At 38.4% G+C, this 16492-nt stretch overlaps 5 protein-coding genes across 5 annotated transcripts; 4 read left to right on the forward strand and 1 right to left on the reverse strand.

Annotated features, from left to right (window-relative positions):
* Positions 1–457: 457 nt before the first annotated feature.
* I206_106251 (uncharacterized protein) lies at positions 458–2451 on the reverse strand (the record flags this gene model as incomplete). The annotated part of the gene is made up of 5 exons (XM_019156801.1): positions 458–691; positions 779–1442; positions 1509–1698; positions 1755–1827; positions 1891–2451. 5 exons carry the CDS (start codon positions 2449–2451, stop codon positions 458–460), a joined length of 1722 nt encoding a protein of 573 aa, XP_019010603.1.
* A 418-nt stretch (positions 2452–2869) lies between these two features.
* Positions 2870–4437, forward strand: I206_106252 (uncharacterized protein; the record flags this gene model as incomplete). Its single annotated transcript, XM_019156802.1, has 7 exons — positions 2870–2996; positions 3087–3187; positions 3336–3479; positions 3570–3888; positions 4027–4095; positions 4169–4290; positions 4399–4437. The coding sequence occupies 7 exons, from the start codon at positions 2870–2872 to the stop codon at positions 4435–4437; spliced, it is 921 nt and encodes a 306-aa protein (XP_019010604.1).
* Positions 4438–5628: 1191 nt separating this feature from the next.
* I206_106253 (uncharacterized protein) lies at positions 5629–8186 on the forward strand (the record flags this gene model as incomplete). The annotated part of the gene is made up of 4 exons (XM_019156803.1): positions 5629–5670; positions 5737–6215; positions 6344–7669; positions 7739–8186. The coding sequence occupies 4 exons, from the start codon at positions 5629–5631 to the stop codon at positions 8184–8186; spliced, it is 2295 nt and encodes a 764-aa protein (XP_019010605.1).
* An 895-nt stretch (positions 8187–9081) lies between these two features.
* Positions 9082–11052, forward strand: I206_106254 (uncharacterized protein; the record flags this gene model as incomplete). The annotated part of the gene is made up of 6 exons (XM_019156804.1): positions 9082–9423; positions 9504–9823; positions 9905–9912; positions 10034–10286; positions 10343–10724; positions 10798–11052. The coding sequence occupies 6 exons, from the start codon at positions 9082–9084 to the stop codon at positions 11050–11052; spliced, it is 1560 nt and encodes a 519-aa protein (XP_019010606.1).
* Positions 11053–11488: 436 nt separating this feature from the next.
* On the forward strand, positions 11489–16338 carry I206_106255 (uncharacterized protein; the record flags this gene model as incomplete). Its single annotated transcript, XM_019156805.1, has 20 exons — positions 11489–11516; positions 11588–11623; positions 11684–11787; positions 11860–11897; positions 11961–12072; positions 12145–12417; positions 12484–12762; positions 12825–12980; positions 13034–13501; positions 13566–13856; positions 13916–14365; positions 14420–14584; positions 14639–14732; positions 14788–14903; positions 14960–15201; positions 15254–15394; positions 15451–15588; positions 15659–15811; positions 15887–16124; positions 16201–16338. The coding sequence occupies 20 exons, from the start codon at positions 11489–11491 to the stop codon at positions 16336–16338; spliced, it is 3660 nt and encodes a 1219-aa protein (XP_019010607.1).
* Positions 16339–16492: the final 154 nt, after the last annotated feature.

Genomic DNA, 16492 nt, shown 5'->3' on the forward strand with positions numbered 1-16492 from the left:
GAGAAAAAAAAAAGGGGAGATTTATACTCTATTAAATATATATTATTAGGAGGCGTTATATCATATAAATGGTGAATGACACACAAATCATTTGGTTATGTATGATTTTTAGCCATTTTACTGCATTATTTCATTAATACTCGTGCAATTGAAATTCGTATTTCCACTTGCGTTTTGAATGAAATTCATGATTTCCTCTCAACTGATTGACTTGCCGTTCTTGCGGACCAGGAATTTTGCTCTGAGATGTAATGATAATACGCTAAATCGAATAACATCGATCACTGAATTCTCAATTCCATACCTTAATTCATTGGACAGTATTTCAAAATTCGCAATTGAGATTATTCATGCCTCAAATATCTCAGCACCAAGCAAGATGCGTACATAAAATTGATTACAATAATGATATTTTCCTAACCACTCATTGCCTAATTCTACTTTTAACACTTATTAATTAGGTTTCACAAGTATTCGATTTATTTATTCTATATTCGTCAAGTGATAATAGCCTTTTAGCATATATACAATCGTATATCCAATCTTCAGTCACAACAGCTTGAGTAGGATTTGATGAAATATAATCAATAATTTCTAAATGATCTGGATTTGTAGGAATTTCTCCAAGTGGAATTGGAAACACATATATGGTCGCTTGGGATTTAGGAATTATATAACCTCCTCCAGTATGCTATATACATAAGCCAAATACCAAATTAGCATTCAATCTGGGCATGATTGGATTGGAAAGGCACTTCATCAGATAATTGAAACTTACCGTAATTAACATTTCAAGTGACCTTCTTTCTCTTGAATTACCTATTACATGAAAACCTAATGGTAAAACTCCACTGCCGAAAACACCTTTTGACCTTCCTAATAAGTCAGTGGTAATGGATTGAGATGAAACGGACGGTGTATCGACAGAAGATAATCTAGACTTCTTGTTAGGGATTGATCCTCGCGAAGTCAGTTCGGGACTTTCGATTTGAGAGTCGGGTGATATAGCTCGTATAGGATCAACAAATTGAGATGAGATACGACTTGATAATGGAGGGATAGGCAGTGGATCTGTTGAGGGAAGTTCCGGCGTTTCTGGACGAGACACTTCTACTATATGGGGTTTCGAATCTTCCTCTTCTTCTTCTTGTACTTCTGTCGGTCTTTGCTGATTTGAATTTTGCTCGTCTTGAATTTCCGGATATCGGTCGTCTCTACGGACGAACGGGTAATTCAATGATGTTTCTCCAGATCGATCTGACATTATAGGAGGCACGTCTTGCGATTCAGCCTTCAGACCGAAGCCCTGACTTTTAAGAGGCGACATTTCGGCTTGATGAGCAGATAACTGCCTTGTCGCTGTGTCAGCTTGAAATTCATCGAACGAAAGATGCGGTTCGCCAAATGGTGTAATATTAACAAATTGAGGATCATGAGTTCCCCTATTATTCCTTTTATCATCAACAAAAGTCACAATCAGACAAGGATAAAACACATCCATCACTTACTTAATTTCCCATCCCGCATAATGATCTGACAAACCTACTATCCTATTTTGTCTTATACATTCATCTAACCATTCTTGTCTAAGTACGATTTTTTTCTTATTTGCATTCAAAGCTTCTTCTTCAGGTACAAAACCTACATTTTGAGCGAAATAACGAATGATATCATTATCCATCCAATCTTGTTGATGTTCTAGATTAAATCTGGTCCCGAGGTATCAACTTGTAAAACTACATCTCTTGGATAACCTGAATTAAGAGGTAAAATTATATGTGAAACTTCCTTAGATGAAGGCGATCTAGAAACAGTCCCTGCATGATACTAATAAAATTCGTCAGCTTGAGCATTTGATTCAAACGACAAATTTTGTGCTCTGAAGCTCACTCTTATCATTTCCCTTAAACGATCAATCTCATCTTTCCTCCTCCAATCACCTTCTCCTCCTGAAGAATGTATACAGAAAGACAAGTTATTGAAGAATCTTGTTCCTGTACTTGTCTTCCTGATGCTGTCACTTGAATTTTGAATTGATCTACCAGCATTTGAGTACGAGGACTCCCCATTTGATTGCCATCGTGATCCAGATGCACTTCTAGCTTGATGTGGAAGGTCATGATAATATGGTTGATCAAATCTACCATTATTTTGAGGAGACGATCTTCTAGGTCTTTCTTTAAAATTGGATCTATCTTCATCTTCCCTTATTCGTTTTCTAGGCGAACGAGATCTTCTTCTAGTAGATGAAGGAGCCAAAGGTGGTGATCTAGGTCTCAGTTGATCTGTGGGTATATGTGAAGGCCCTGCATGAGGAGTTGATTGATATCTATCTTCTTCTCTACTTATTCGATTCGCCAAACGAAAAGAAGATGAAGATGAGGGAACAGGTATTTGAGGAGGAGGAGGTTTTGCCGAAGTTGAAGGTGGTCCAATTCTATTTCGTAACATCTTCGCTTCACTCTAGGTCAAGACAAGATACAAAATTCACAATATGTACAAATTCTATGCCAATATAATCAAGATAATTACCTAAAGCTGACAACGTTTGAATGTAATAAGCCTGAATAACTTTCTACATATCATTTCATTAAAAGGTCAGTCACGATTTCTCGTTACTCAAGTAATATATTATCTTATATCTATATTATTACGTACAAACCACATGGAACTCGTTGAGTTTTGCTTCCGCCTTTAACCTTGAATTAGTCCTTACCGCAATCCATCCATTCATAACCTATTATACCTCCTTATCTGACTATACCTTGTCTCTTTCTTACCTTTGAAGAGTTTTACAGTGTGCTTAGGCTGCTTGTCGAGCGTTTCAGAGCTACCATTAACCACCGGACGAAATTCTGGTGTACAGATTATGCAACCTGGTAAACGTAAAACACCTTCATGGGCATCTACCTCTCCTCAACCTAATGGTAGATCATCGAGCACACCAGGTGTGAAGCAGGAGAATGGAGAAGGAGAGAGTAAAAGGTCAAAGCCAAGTAGGTTCTATATTCTGGGCACGGCTCTCACAAAGCTATAGAGATTTGCGAGTATGTTATAACCAGACTAACCTGGTTCTCACTTGTCAGATGTACCTCTTGGAGCGGATGGACGACCAATCTATTCTGCAAGTCATGGAATGTACAAAGATGTCAGGACTGCTGCGTTGGATCTATTCCATCAATTGAAGGTGAATATTTCGTCGCCCCCCTCAAAATTGCCCCTCCTGAGGATCGCCTGAGTACCTATATTCTTATGAACCACTCTCTTCCCACCGCACCCCAACGAATTAATTTAGAAGCCTTACTGATGTAAGTGATTATCAAATAACTTTTTAGCGAGCGTCAACTCTGTCAGGTCATGATGCATACTTTCGAGTACAAGAGACCTCTCCTGGTCTAGACGCTGCTGAAGCTCTTGAACTGTTGAAGAGTATGGATAAAGTAGAGTATAAGGAAGTAAACGATGTGTTCATGTATATTGTAAGTCCAATTACAACATCATAAAGTCCAGTATCATTCCTTAAGATTCTTCTATGGAAGAAGGCTTAATGATAGATATAAAATTCTCAGCCCGACCTCACTCTGAATAGCATATCAGAAATACGATCTCATATACGAGTTCATTCAACACCTACATCAGGTATTCCAGTCAAAAACTTACGAGAAGCTATGCCAAATGGTGTTGCTCCTTTAGGAGAATTAGAAAGTAAAGGTGAAATATTGATAATGAGAGGTTTGACGGGACCATTCAAGGATATACCACTTCCACGTTTAGGTAGAAAGAATTTAAATGGGGTTGGAATATTAGAAGGGGGTAATTCGAGATGGAAGACTGTTTTCTGGGATCATGAGCGGGAGAAAGGGTTGGCGGGTAGTAGAGTTGACGATGGTTAGTGATCGCAAAAATTGCTCTGCTGCATACATCTACATCTACACGGTGTAGACCTTTCCACTTCGTTCGCTCAGCGTCTCAAAAGAGATGTACGCTGAAGCAAACGCTGATGGGCTTGTTTTGGAATATACTTAGAATTCGTTTTCTCATGGGCAGATGTTCCGATGGCAGAGACGGATGATGTGACGAAACTTCTAGCAGAACGTGAGTTCAACATGTTATTATGCGAAACAGAGGAACGACGGTCTGTTAACTTGCGATTGGTTGTGTTGCACAGATGAGCTTACCGCAAGCTCATCCATTCCTGCTCCATCCAAGGTCATACCTGTGGGCCCTGTCAAAAAGAAAAAGAAGACCACCAGAGCTTTGAAAATCACAAACACACACATGAAGGAGCAAGTGAGTAACTTCTCATTCACTGGACATACAGACAAATCTGTTACCTTCAAACTTTTTGCGGTTAATATTCATAACCTTATGCATGCTGACATATCTATCATTCTGCAGGGTATAGATTTTTCAAAAGACTACGAAAAACCTACTTGATCCCCCTTTTATTGTATTAATGACGTCGTTTATGGAATTTGTTGACATGAAAAACCCAACAACGTGGTAATGGTGATAAAGATGACACCGTATCAATCGATCGAACATCTCGTGGCTTTTTATTTTTGGGTCAACTTGTTATTCTTGTTGTATTATGTAGCATGTCTCATAGAAAGCATTATGCATTGTATGTACGTACAACTTGTTGCATATGATAGCATGAAGAATCTTCTCAAATGATCTTATGCATACGTACAAGAATGAAATAGACAAGGTTAAGAGTGGAGTACGCAGATTATTATATGCTACGTCAGATTATTATTATTATTTACATGTTTTTGCTATTTGTTTTTGTTATTTTGTAAAGTTTACCCTGAGATACAATTCCAATTCCAGACAACTACTATTACTACTACTACTTAGTACTGTCCAACCAGTCATCACTCTGTACTTGATCGATTTGTTATTGCATTAAATCATATTACATATCATTAGTGACTTTATAATCATTCATATTTCAAGCTCATTCCAACTTTGATTTGAATAAAACAGACTTAGATAGTCTAATTTAACCTTCTATCATATTTTTTGACGATCTCAACGGAACGAATTCTATCATCCTCCAACTCCCTTTCTTTGTGTACAAATTAAGATTCACATTGTATGTTAAAAACCTTTTTCCCGACTATAATCATTGAAAAACCTTTTATACAAGCTAATATCTACTCTTCATTCAGGCCATTTGCTTACATCTTGCGACACTTGACTTGACTTTTTAGTAACTTTGCTGGATAATACAGGTGAGTACCATTTTCATTGGACGAATTGATAAATAGTGGAGGTTAGTTTAGGTTCAAATGAGACATTGAAGAGGAAAACAAAAGCCCCTTCTTGATACTTCATACTAGGTTCATCCCATTTACCTTTTCGTCCCTTGAGATTCAATATTATCATCTTCTTCACAATTTGACGATTGATTTCATTCACCTTCGTGTTACTGTTCTTTGTTTACAATGTTTCCTCTATTTGTAATTAGCTAATTATTCTTTACGTCGTTTTCTTTCTACAGATATTCATTGAATCAAATTAATCAAAGGCAACGAAAACTACGAAGAAATTGCTGTCATCTTGAATTGATTGATCTCATCATAAACTTGTACAATCAGAAATACACACCGAAAGGTGTTTAATATGGCTGTAGGTAATCAAAAACATTTCAGTGGTGTAGGTATAGTGAGTCTTGAAATCCATGTTCAATTTATTAGTCTTGCTAATGAGAGAAACTTTTAATGATAATAGGCCTCACCAACCCGATCATCTCCTCGTAAATCTTCTAATCCTCATACAATAAATAAATTATATCCTACACCACTTTCAATGTCACCTTCTACTGCATCGACAATATCAATATCAACTTCAGCCGGAGTAGGAATAAATGGAGGTAATACAATAGGTACATTAAGATTTCCACCTTCTTTTGACCCAAATCATCCTTCATCAAGATATCATAATCAAAATTATACTCCATTTTCACCTTATCGTCCAGGTGAATATGGTAGATCCGAAAGAGGTTTAGCAAGTGATAGAACTAAAATCGAAAGGAAATTATTCGATGATGATGACGATGATGATGTTGCTGTGGAAGATAACGAAATCAAAAGAGATGAAAACAAGTTAGTAGTTGATACACCCAAAAAAGAAGGCAGTAGTCCATTAGCACCGGCTTTCCAGGCTAAGATGGTCTTGAGGAATGGTGCGAGTATTGATTTAATCTCTTGGTGAGTGGATTCATGATCAGCCCTTTTCTAACTAGTTCTGACTATGAATCCTCCTGCTTTCTCTCCACTGCTGAGTTCTTCAACTCGGCTGCTATCTATCCGTTGCTGACACAATGCTCTCCTGATAGGCTACGTACAAACTTCCATCATCTCCCTCCGCCGCATACTGTTTTAACACCTTGTATGCCTCTCAACGGTATCCGACACTTACTTCTCGAACGCTTCCCTCGAGCACCGGAAGTAGAAGAAATCTCGAAAGCTGTACTAGCTGCTTTCCCTCATTCACAGTGGGATTACCCGACTGGAACCTCTTCAGAACCACCAAACATCCGCGGTCTCGTATGGCATGGTAAAGATATAACAGATGAGGATGACGTCGAGGATTCTGCTAAACCACCTATTCGGTCCTCCAGTGGTCCTGTCACTCGAAAGATCTCTTCGACGATAAACACAGAACTCAATGGTACCAAGCAGACTTCTCGTTCGCCTACTCAAAGTACATTGGTCTCACCCATATCGAGCTCGAAACGACATCTGCCTGACACTCCAGCTCGTTCTGTTCTTGAAGAATTCGCCGAGATAGCTACCCTAGCAGACAAAACACCTACGTTAAAAGCTAAATCCTTGCCGGACGATGATGGCATGAATTCCGAATATCAACTTGATGAAGCTGTTGATCAGCTCAACAAAGACTTTATGAATCGAAATCATCGAAAGAGACATGCTAGTCAATCCCCTGACTTCGAACTAGGTCATCGACGCAGAGCTTCAACTTCAGATAAATTACATGGGCTATTAGCCGCTGCCGAAGCTGTGGAAGGGTCACCCATAACATCTGTACTCAATCTCAATCAGAAAACAAGTCACGGGCACAAAAGGCGAAGGACTATTGGTGGTATTGGATCTGCAAGAGAACTTATGGGTGGGCCATCTTCTTCATACAGAAAGAACAGGCTATCTAGAGGTACATTGTCACCTCCAATCTCAGGCAGGTTCAACGGTTTTTTGCCTTCGACTATACAAGAAAACGATTACGTCGTACCTTTGAATGACACTACTCACAACGAGCAAGAAGATTACAGAGAAGAAGATGCGATTTCCAATTCGATCCCTCTAAAAGGTAGAGCTCCCACTTCATCATCTACCTCCCAATCTTCAATTGTCTCTTCTATCATTCCTTCTTCTACTTTGGCTGGCCCTTCAACAACGACAAATGGAAGTGGGCGAAAGGTCAATGAATTGCCAACTGAAGGTGATGCTCCAGGATACGATTGTAAACCACCTTACCCATATCACGAAATGATTCGACACGCCATTGAGAACGCTCCAGATTGCCGACTTCAACTATCACAAATTTACAGTTCGATAGCTGATAGATTCCCTTTCTTCAAGACGTTAGATGAGAAGAAGACGGCTGGATGGCAGAATAGTATAAGGCATAACTTATCGCTAAAGTAAGTATTTTTTGTCGTTACTCTCTCTTTGGACTAGTCAGCCATGCTGATTAGTTTGACTTTGTATAGAAAAATGTTTGTACGTGTGAATAAACCCGATGGCATTCCAGACGATTCAGGTGGTAAAGGTGGTTGGTGGACTGTTCAACCTGGTGTACCGGATGAAGGAAGACCTGGTCGTAAAGCAAAAGCTAAGAAAGCAAAAGCAGACCAAGAAGGTGATGGCGGCGAAGAGCACAATGATGATGGAGAAGGAAATACAAGTATGGATGTAGATTATCAAAATATCATTCCTGAACAAAATTCTATACTTACGACTCATCATAACGGATATACAGAAGAACAAAACGACATAACTAAGGGAATGATCGAACGAAGATATAATCAACAACAAGATCAAGTGCGAATGATATTACCTCAGATTCAATATGATATAACAAATTCTCAAGGATTTTTAGATGAAAAATCGAATGGACAAAATAATGATACTCAAATTTCGATTCATGAAGCTATTTGAACATTTGAAAAAATTATAACGTTATTTGGTGTTTCAACATTTTATTTGAATTTATCTTGTTCTTTGTTTCTTTAGTTGAAAGAAAATTCTCTTCATAAGTTGTCATTATTACATTCACGTCTTTTCTGAAATTTGTATTATCTAATTTTGAGTAGAATTCTCAATCCTAAAAGAAAAAAGAGAATGGGGAGTTAGAAAAAGTTATGGAAGTTTATGGGATGATGAATGAATGAAAATCTAAATGAAAAGAAAAGAAAAGATGGAAATGAAAGTTAAGGATAAATATCTATTTAACAATTTAACATATGCATTTATTGTTACAATGTGTAAATATTGTATTTGACTGTAATAGCTGGCAAGCATGATAAATCAAATATTTCTTCATCTTTGAGTTATAATATTTATCGTCGAGTCCATATTACTTGCACATTTTCGAAAAGGACACGAATAATGAAAACCGATATCTAGGGGACGGTTTCAGAAATTCAGAAATATCAAAAGCTTCAGGGTTCAAAATCGTTACAGCACAGATACTGTAATCACACTTGTAGCGTTTCAAATATAATAAGAAATGATCACAATATTGCGTTTATACGATCATCTTGAATATCGAGGTGTACAAGAGGAGAATGATGAAGTAGAATATCGGGAGGAGAATGTTTTCTGAATAATTTCAATTTACGTTGGTTGATTGATGCTAAATTGATTGATTGATTGATTGATTGGGGTATGATGTCTGTGCGAATCAATCAATTCTTCATGCGATATTCACTTTTGATATAAAACCATACTAACTATGTAATCTGCTGTTTCCTCATTCTATTCCTTTTTTCCCAATCTAACCAATTTCTTTTTCCAATTGCATTATCCTTATTCTTGATTGATCGTTTACATTATGTCTTATCAACGTTGTGATTCCTATCGACCAAGAAATCAACCAAAACGTGATAGGGATGAAAGGACTTATTCACCTCCTTCAAGTGAATATTCTCATAGAAAAAAATCTCCTTCACCTTTTACTGAATATAATAGATCATCACCTACATCAAGAAGATATCGTTCAGACAAATTATCACCTTCGTCAAGAAAATATCGTACAAATAAATCAAGATCACCACCTACAATTCCTCAAACATCACCCATTAAACATAGTAACATTTTCAAAGGATTAACATTTTATATTGATAGGTCAAATTATGATTCTAAAACTTTATTACATCTTAGAGATTTAATTAGGGTAAGAAGATCTATAGTACTTCGAATCTTATTTAAGCTAAAACTGACATGTCGATGTCATTTTTTTTTTGCCTCATCAAGTTTAATGGAGGTAGTCTATATGCTAGACCATATGAATCATATGTCACTCACATCATAACCTTTATTCCATCATCAAAAATGAAAAATCAAATTTGGTATATTGAAAATAGGAATAATCTGAATTCAGAGAAACCTGGAATGTGGGATTGGACTCAAATGGATCTTATTCGTCACTTTAGTAAACTCGTTGGACCTGGTTCAAATGATTACTGGTCAAAATATAATAGAAAACATGTTATCAGGGAAGAATGGTTAAATCAATGTATAAAATATAATAAACTCTTTGATATTTCGGGAGATTATGATGGATGGGAAATCAAGTAAGTTTACAAAAAAAACCTTTAGAGACATTATTGAAAACATGTATTCTATCTTCATATTCACAATATGCTAATCTCAAGAGCAATGGGTAAGAGGTACCCATGATCCGAAATTAGCAAAACACAAATCTTCTGATAACATTTCCAATTTCGATGAAAGACCAGATACACCTTCATCGTCTCCACCAACATAAAATCAAAATTCTCTAGTCAATCAGCCCGAGGTTGTACCCCAAGACTCTTTGAACAAGTCGAAAATCACTCAGACCGATAATACGGCAATTGAAGAGAATCATGACGATCCGGCAAAAGTCAGCGGGAATGAAACCAATGATGCTCTGGATAAGCTTGCAACACTGTCGCCACAGACAAGTGAGCTCCTCATTGAAGATCATCATGCGGAGACTAGCTATGTGGACCTTGAGATAGAAGTCGAAGTCAAAAGGGAAAAGGAGGACGAAGAGTGAGCACGGAGAAGAATCCAGCTCTCCGTTTGTTTTGCTGAACTCTACCATCCAGTTCGTCTATAGTCAATCGTTTAACTTATAATACAGGGTTTTCGCGGAGTAAGAGTCAAGATGAAATACCAAAAACACCTGTGACCCACCTATTCCAGTCAGATCTGGCAGAAGCGAAGGCTCCGCAGAGGAGCTCAAACAAGAACAATCTACAAGCTGATGACTTGTCGATCATTCAAGTGCTGAACCAGAATCCGTCGCAGTACCGGCTTGACAAAGATGGCACAACTAGTACTACTTCTCCGATCCATACTCGAAGTTTCAATACATCATCAGTATCTAACCCCACAAGATCGAAGGTTTTTGAAAGAGGAATAATACCTTTGACTTTTTTCGTACATGGTTCAGGTAGTAACAAAGTATTCACCGAGATTGCAATATCAGTAAGTCATCAGAGCTTCATATCTGCTTAATTAAGTCCATTCAGCTAAGGTCAAAAGATTTCCGATTGCGCAGGATAGAGGAGGATTCATTGTATCTCCCTCATACGCTAGTATTTTCACCTTCCCTTCTTCTGGGTATTCAATACAAGATGATCCGAAAGGTCTAGAGATTTTGAAACACTTGAGTAATCAACCTGGAAGAATAGCGATATCTGTAGATTGGGTTCAACATTGTATTGAACAAGATGACCTTCTTCCATTGGACGAATATATTATCTCGTATAAGGAAAATTCACTCATGACCCCTCCTGCTAGTTGTCAAGCATAGAGATAAGCAAAAGGAAATAGATAAGAGTAGGTGATATGAGATATATCTCAAGTTGTAAATTGCCCTTGGTCATTCGTGAAGTTGTAATTAACAATTCTCAATTCATGTTAATGAATGTAATGATTATCTCATGTTTTGCATGCATCATATATGGAACCAAACAAATCATTGTTATTATACTTTGAATAGGATACCCACTTAAGATTACTCGATCGCGTAAGTAAACAAACCAAAATAATGAATCTATCAATCACGCGTCTTTCTCTTTCTTATTCTTCCTCATATCAACAACATTTTTAATCATAATTTGGCTCAAAGAATAACATACATTAAATAGGAAATACTGACAAGGTAACTGAAGAATACTGGAAGATACTTGACCAAATCGAACAGGGACAAAAGTTGATAATACAAAACTCATTGATTTCTCCTCAAAATGAGGATAGAGGAACTCATTCTTGATGGTAAATTTCGGTTTTCTTCAATTCAATACGAATTTTTGAAGATTGACAGAAATTGCTTTAAACAATTATAGGCTTCAAGTCATATCCCGTCAGAACCACTATATCTGGTAAATCTAACCTAAAGTATTCTTATTCGTATTAAAATAAAGCTAATATTCATAAATTAGGTTTTGACGAATCTTTTAATGCTATAACTGGATTAAATGGTTCTGGTAAATCAAATATACTAGATGCGATTTGTTTCGTATTAGGAATAACTAATATGCAATCTGTAAGCTACAATCAATTCGTTACAACCTACCTCTGCCCCAGGCGATAAAGTAGCTAATATAGGTATTTATAGGTGAGAGCAAATAATCTAATGGATTTGATATATAAGCGGTAAGTTATGAAACAAGTAACTTCGTTACTTAGCCAAAGCTGAGAATAACACCATTGTGTTAGAGGTCAAGCAGGTGTGACAAAGGCTAGTGTGACGATAGTATTCAATAATCAGGATCGAACGAAATCTCCATTAGGTTTCGAAAATACACCTCAGATAACGGTTACTAGACAAGTAAGTTTATTCCGGATGATAGAAGCAGCTTATGGTGAAGGATTTTACGCTGACATTGCCCAAACCACATAGATAGCGGTTGGTAACGTATCGAAATATCTATTGAATGGTCATAAATCTACACTTCAAGCCCTTCAAAACCTTTTCCAATCCGTTCAATTAAATATCAATAACCCTAATTTCTTGATTATGCAAGGTAAAATTACAAAAGTGTTGAATATGAAACCCGCAGAAATATTGGGTATGGTTGAAGAAGCTGCTGGAACTAGAATGTTTGAAGAGAGGAAAGATAAAGCTGTGAAGACTATGGCGAAGAAAGATAAAAAGGTTGAAGAGATTGAAAGTGTGAGTTTCGTTTATTTTATTTTATTGGCGCCTCCTGTTCTCATCTGAAGTTTCCGCATGCCTTAGCTGCTACGAGAAGAAATAGAACCTAAGTTAGAAAAATTACGTGCAGAGAAACGATCATACTTGGAGTATCAAAAGGCTACTTCGGAATTAGAACGACTTACACGTTTGGTCAAAGCATATGAATGGACTTTATCCGTCGAGAAAGCTCAGAAAGCTGCCGAAAACCTTAAATCGAAGAAAAGAGACATACAAGGTGCTAAAGAGGATGTCGAGCGTGGTGGAAGAGCATGCGAAGGTATGGAGAAGGACTTGGATGAGATACGGAAGAAGCGGGAAAAGGTCAGTCATTTGTATTCAGCGTTGGTGGTCTTGGAACAAACAATTGATGCATCGGTTCACAGGAGATGGCAAAAGGAGGAAAGGTCTCTGCTCTTACAGACGCAGTCAATAATCTCGATCGGGAATTGGTGAAAGTGAAAACACAGATTGAAATTTTAGAAGGAACACTCAAAGACGATGTGAATAGATTGGAAGGAGCCAAAAAGACCGTCCAAGAGGTAAGACTTATTTGTCCGTATATTGAATGATAATGCTAAGCGTAGGACCGCAGACCGAGAAAACACTAGAAGACCGTCGAGCACAAACATCCGAAGATGCCTCGGCATTCGCAGAGCTCAAAGCCGCTTATGATGGAGGTCAGACAGAATTGAATAAATTGGAGGAACTCCTGCAGTCGCTCATCACAGGTCTATCGTCGAACAAAGAAGATGACGAGAACGCAGGTGGATATATGGGTCAACTGGCTGAAGCAAAAGCTAAATTGGCAGCAGCTGGCACGGAAGCGGAACAAGCCAAGGTGAAAATGGGATTAGCTGAAAAGGAGATCAAGGAGAAAGAGCCTAGAGCTAAGAAAGCTGAAAAAGAAGGCGAAGGACTTATCAAAGAGCTTGCCGCTAAGAAAGCCTTGGCGGAAAAGTTGAGGAAACAAGTGGAAAATGCCGATTGGGATGAAGGGAAAGAGCGGGAATTGTTGGAACTTCAAGCTGAACATCAATCAAAGATCACGGAACTCGTGGAGGTAAGGCGCATCATAACTTACCAAAAATGCGAATCCTGAGCTGATTTTCTTTCGATATGCAAAGCGACGAGACACACTAAAATCGCGACTTGCTGCAATCGATTTTGGCTATTCAGATCCTGAACCAAATTTCGATCGATCTAAAGTCAAAGGTTTAGTAGCTACCCTCATCGATCTTAACGAAAGCAATTTCAAATCTTCCACTGCTTTAGAGATTTGTGCAGGAGGAAAATTGTATAATGTCGTGGTACAAGATGAAAAGGTCGGATCGCAATTGCTGCAAAATGGTAAATTGAGGAAACGAGTCACCATCATTCCGTTGAATAAGATCAATGCCTTTAAGATGTCGGCTGAGGTGCGTTAGCTGCGTTTTTGATCATTCTGGTGGTTTTTAGCTGATCTGGTGTCATGCAGAAATTGGCCGCCGCCAAGCAAGTCGCACCTGGAAAAGCCAACCTTGCGCTCGACCTTGTCGGATACTCAGACGACGTATCAGCAGCTATGGCATACGTTTTTGGAGATACATTCATCTGCTCAGATAAACAATCCGCACAAGCTGTAACTTTCAACAAGAATATCGGAGTCAAGTCTGTGACGCTCGAGGGAGATGTTTACGATCCATCTGGTACCCTTTCTGGAGGTTCGGCTCCGTCTTCTCAGGGCATCTTGATCAAAGTGCAGGAACTGAGATCTATTGAGAGGGAGATCAATGAACACAAGAAGGCTTTGGATGAAGTCTCGAGGCAACTGAACGGAGCCAAGAAAGTCATTGATCAGTACAAGAAAGACAAAAGGGAATTGGACTTGAAAGAGCACGAAGTTAGATTACTGGAAGAGCAGGTTAATGGCAGTAATGCTACCAAGGTAGGCTTTTCCTGCTAGTCTGATTGAATTCTGCTCATCATAGGACGGTCATAGATCATCTCCGAAGTGGAACATGCCAAGAAGGTTGTGGCGGAGCTGAAAGAAGTGGTGACTCAAGCTAAGGAGAAGCAGAAGCAAGCCAGTGCGGATGTAAAGAGGCTTGAAAAGGAAATGGATGACTTCAAGAATAACAAGGATTCAAAATTGAAAGAGATCAAGGTGAGCTGTTTCGGTCTCGAGAAAAGGAAACAGCTGACAATGTATCGACGACAGGCGGACATAGCAAATAAGAAAAAAGAATTGGGTAAGAGAACGACTCAAGTCAAAACTAGACAGAAAGAAGTCCAGACTGCTGAGTTAGAACTTCGTGAGTGTATAATGACCAGACCGCGACGGACAGCTCAGCTAACATCAAACGGCAGAACAACTGGAGAGTGATCTAGAAACTGCTAAAGCCGAGATTGACGAGGCGTTATCTGCCCAGGAGAAGACAAAGTCAGAGCACGCAGAACTGAAAGCGACCTACAAAGCCCAGCAAGTGAGTAAAGATCGAAAGCACTGAATCGGCTTGCTGACCCAACGAACGGGTGACAGGCTGACTACAAGGCTGCTGAAGCCAAGCTGAAAGCTGAAAGAGCGGTACTTGTCGCATTTGATAACGAATTAAGTGACCTAGAACATGATCTCAAAGCTAAGAAGCAAGAAATCGTTGATGCCGAGTTGAGGTTGAAGAAGCTTGATCACGATATTGGTTTAGTAGCGAAAGAGCAGAATACAGCTGAAGGACATAAAGAGAATCTTGAAAGGCAATTTACATGGATCACCGAAGAACACCAGTAAGTGATCTCTTGCATGAGCAGTTCAGTAGGAGCTGACAAAGGTCTAAAGATTCTTTGGTAAATCCGGTACACCGTATGATTTCCATGGTGTCAATTTGAACCAAGCGAGAGATCAATGTAGAGAGCTTGAAACGGCTCAAAAAGGCCTAGGAAGAAAAATCAATACCAAAGTAATGAACATGATTGAAGGGTGAGTGTATAGGCTTCGACGCTGCGAAACATGCGCTGACGAAAGACGAATCGCAGAGTTGAGAAGAAAGAACAAGCTTTGAAGAAGATGATGGCTACTGTACTGAAGGATAAATCGATGATTGAAGATACCATAATTGAGCTTGATAGGTATAAGAGGGATGCGTTGACGAAGACGTGGGAGAAGGTTAACGGGTGAGTTGACCATGACTTGGATATGCAGCAAATCTAGGTATCGTACTGACTGCGGAGATGGAACAAACAGCGACTTTGGATTGATATTTGCCGAATTGTTGCCTGGAAATTTCGCCAAATTACAACCTCCAGAAGGACAAGATCTTACAGAAGGTCTCGAAGTTAAAGTGAGATTGGGTAGTGTCTGGAAAGCCAGTCTGACTGAACTGAGTGGTGGTCAACGGTAAGTAATGTCTCAGATAGTATACAGATTTCCTATCTCAGAGCTTCTTGCTAAACAAAAATATCGCTATCATAGATCATTAATCGCCTTATCACTGATTATGTCTCTGCTTCAATTCAAACCTGCACCAATGTATATTTTGGATGAAATTGATGCTGCATTGGATTTACAACATACTCAACATATTGGTCAATTATTCAGGAATAGATTCAAAGGATCACAATTCATAGTTGTTTCATTAAAAGAAGGATTATTCACCAATGCCAATGTATTGTTCCGAGCTAGATTTAGAGATGGAACGAGTATTGTTGAGGTGAGTTAAATGTATCCTTTACCATCATTGGTCATTACAAGAGGGGCGCAGACTGATTCAATTTTGGAATATGTAGCGAACTGAAAGAAGGTCGAGTAATTCTTTGTATTCTTCTTCGGAAGATAAAGAGAATTCACAAGAAATCACTACAGCTGGTGGAAAAGGTAAAAGAGCAGGAGGAGCTTCTGGTAGATCAGCTTTAGCCGTAAGGTAGAGAAGGTATTTGAATATCAAACAATTTTTGGATTTTTATAGGTAATTTATATGATACATGTTGTATATTTTTAGATGAATGGACTTTATTACAAGTGTACAAGATGAATTCTATTTGAAATACAAATGTAGGATATGATTAAATCATATGATAC

The sequence above is a fragment of the Kwoniella pini genome, chromosome 8, assembly GCF_000512605.2.
Source record: "Kwoniella pini CBS 10737 chromosome 8, complete sequence".
NCBI classification, from domain to species: Eukaryota; Fungi; Basidiomycota; class Tremellomycetes; order Tremellales; family Cryptococcaceae; genus Kwoniella; species Kwoniella pini.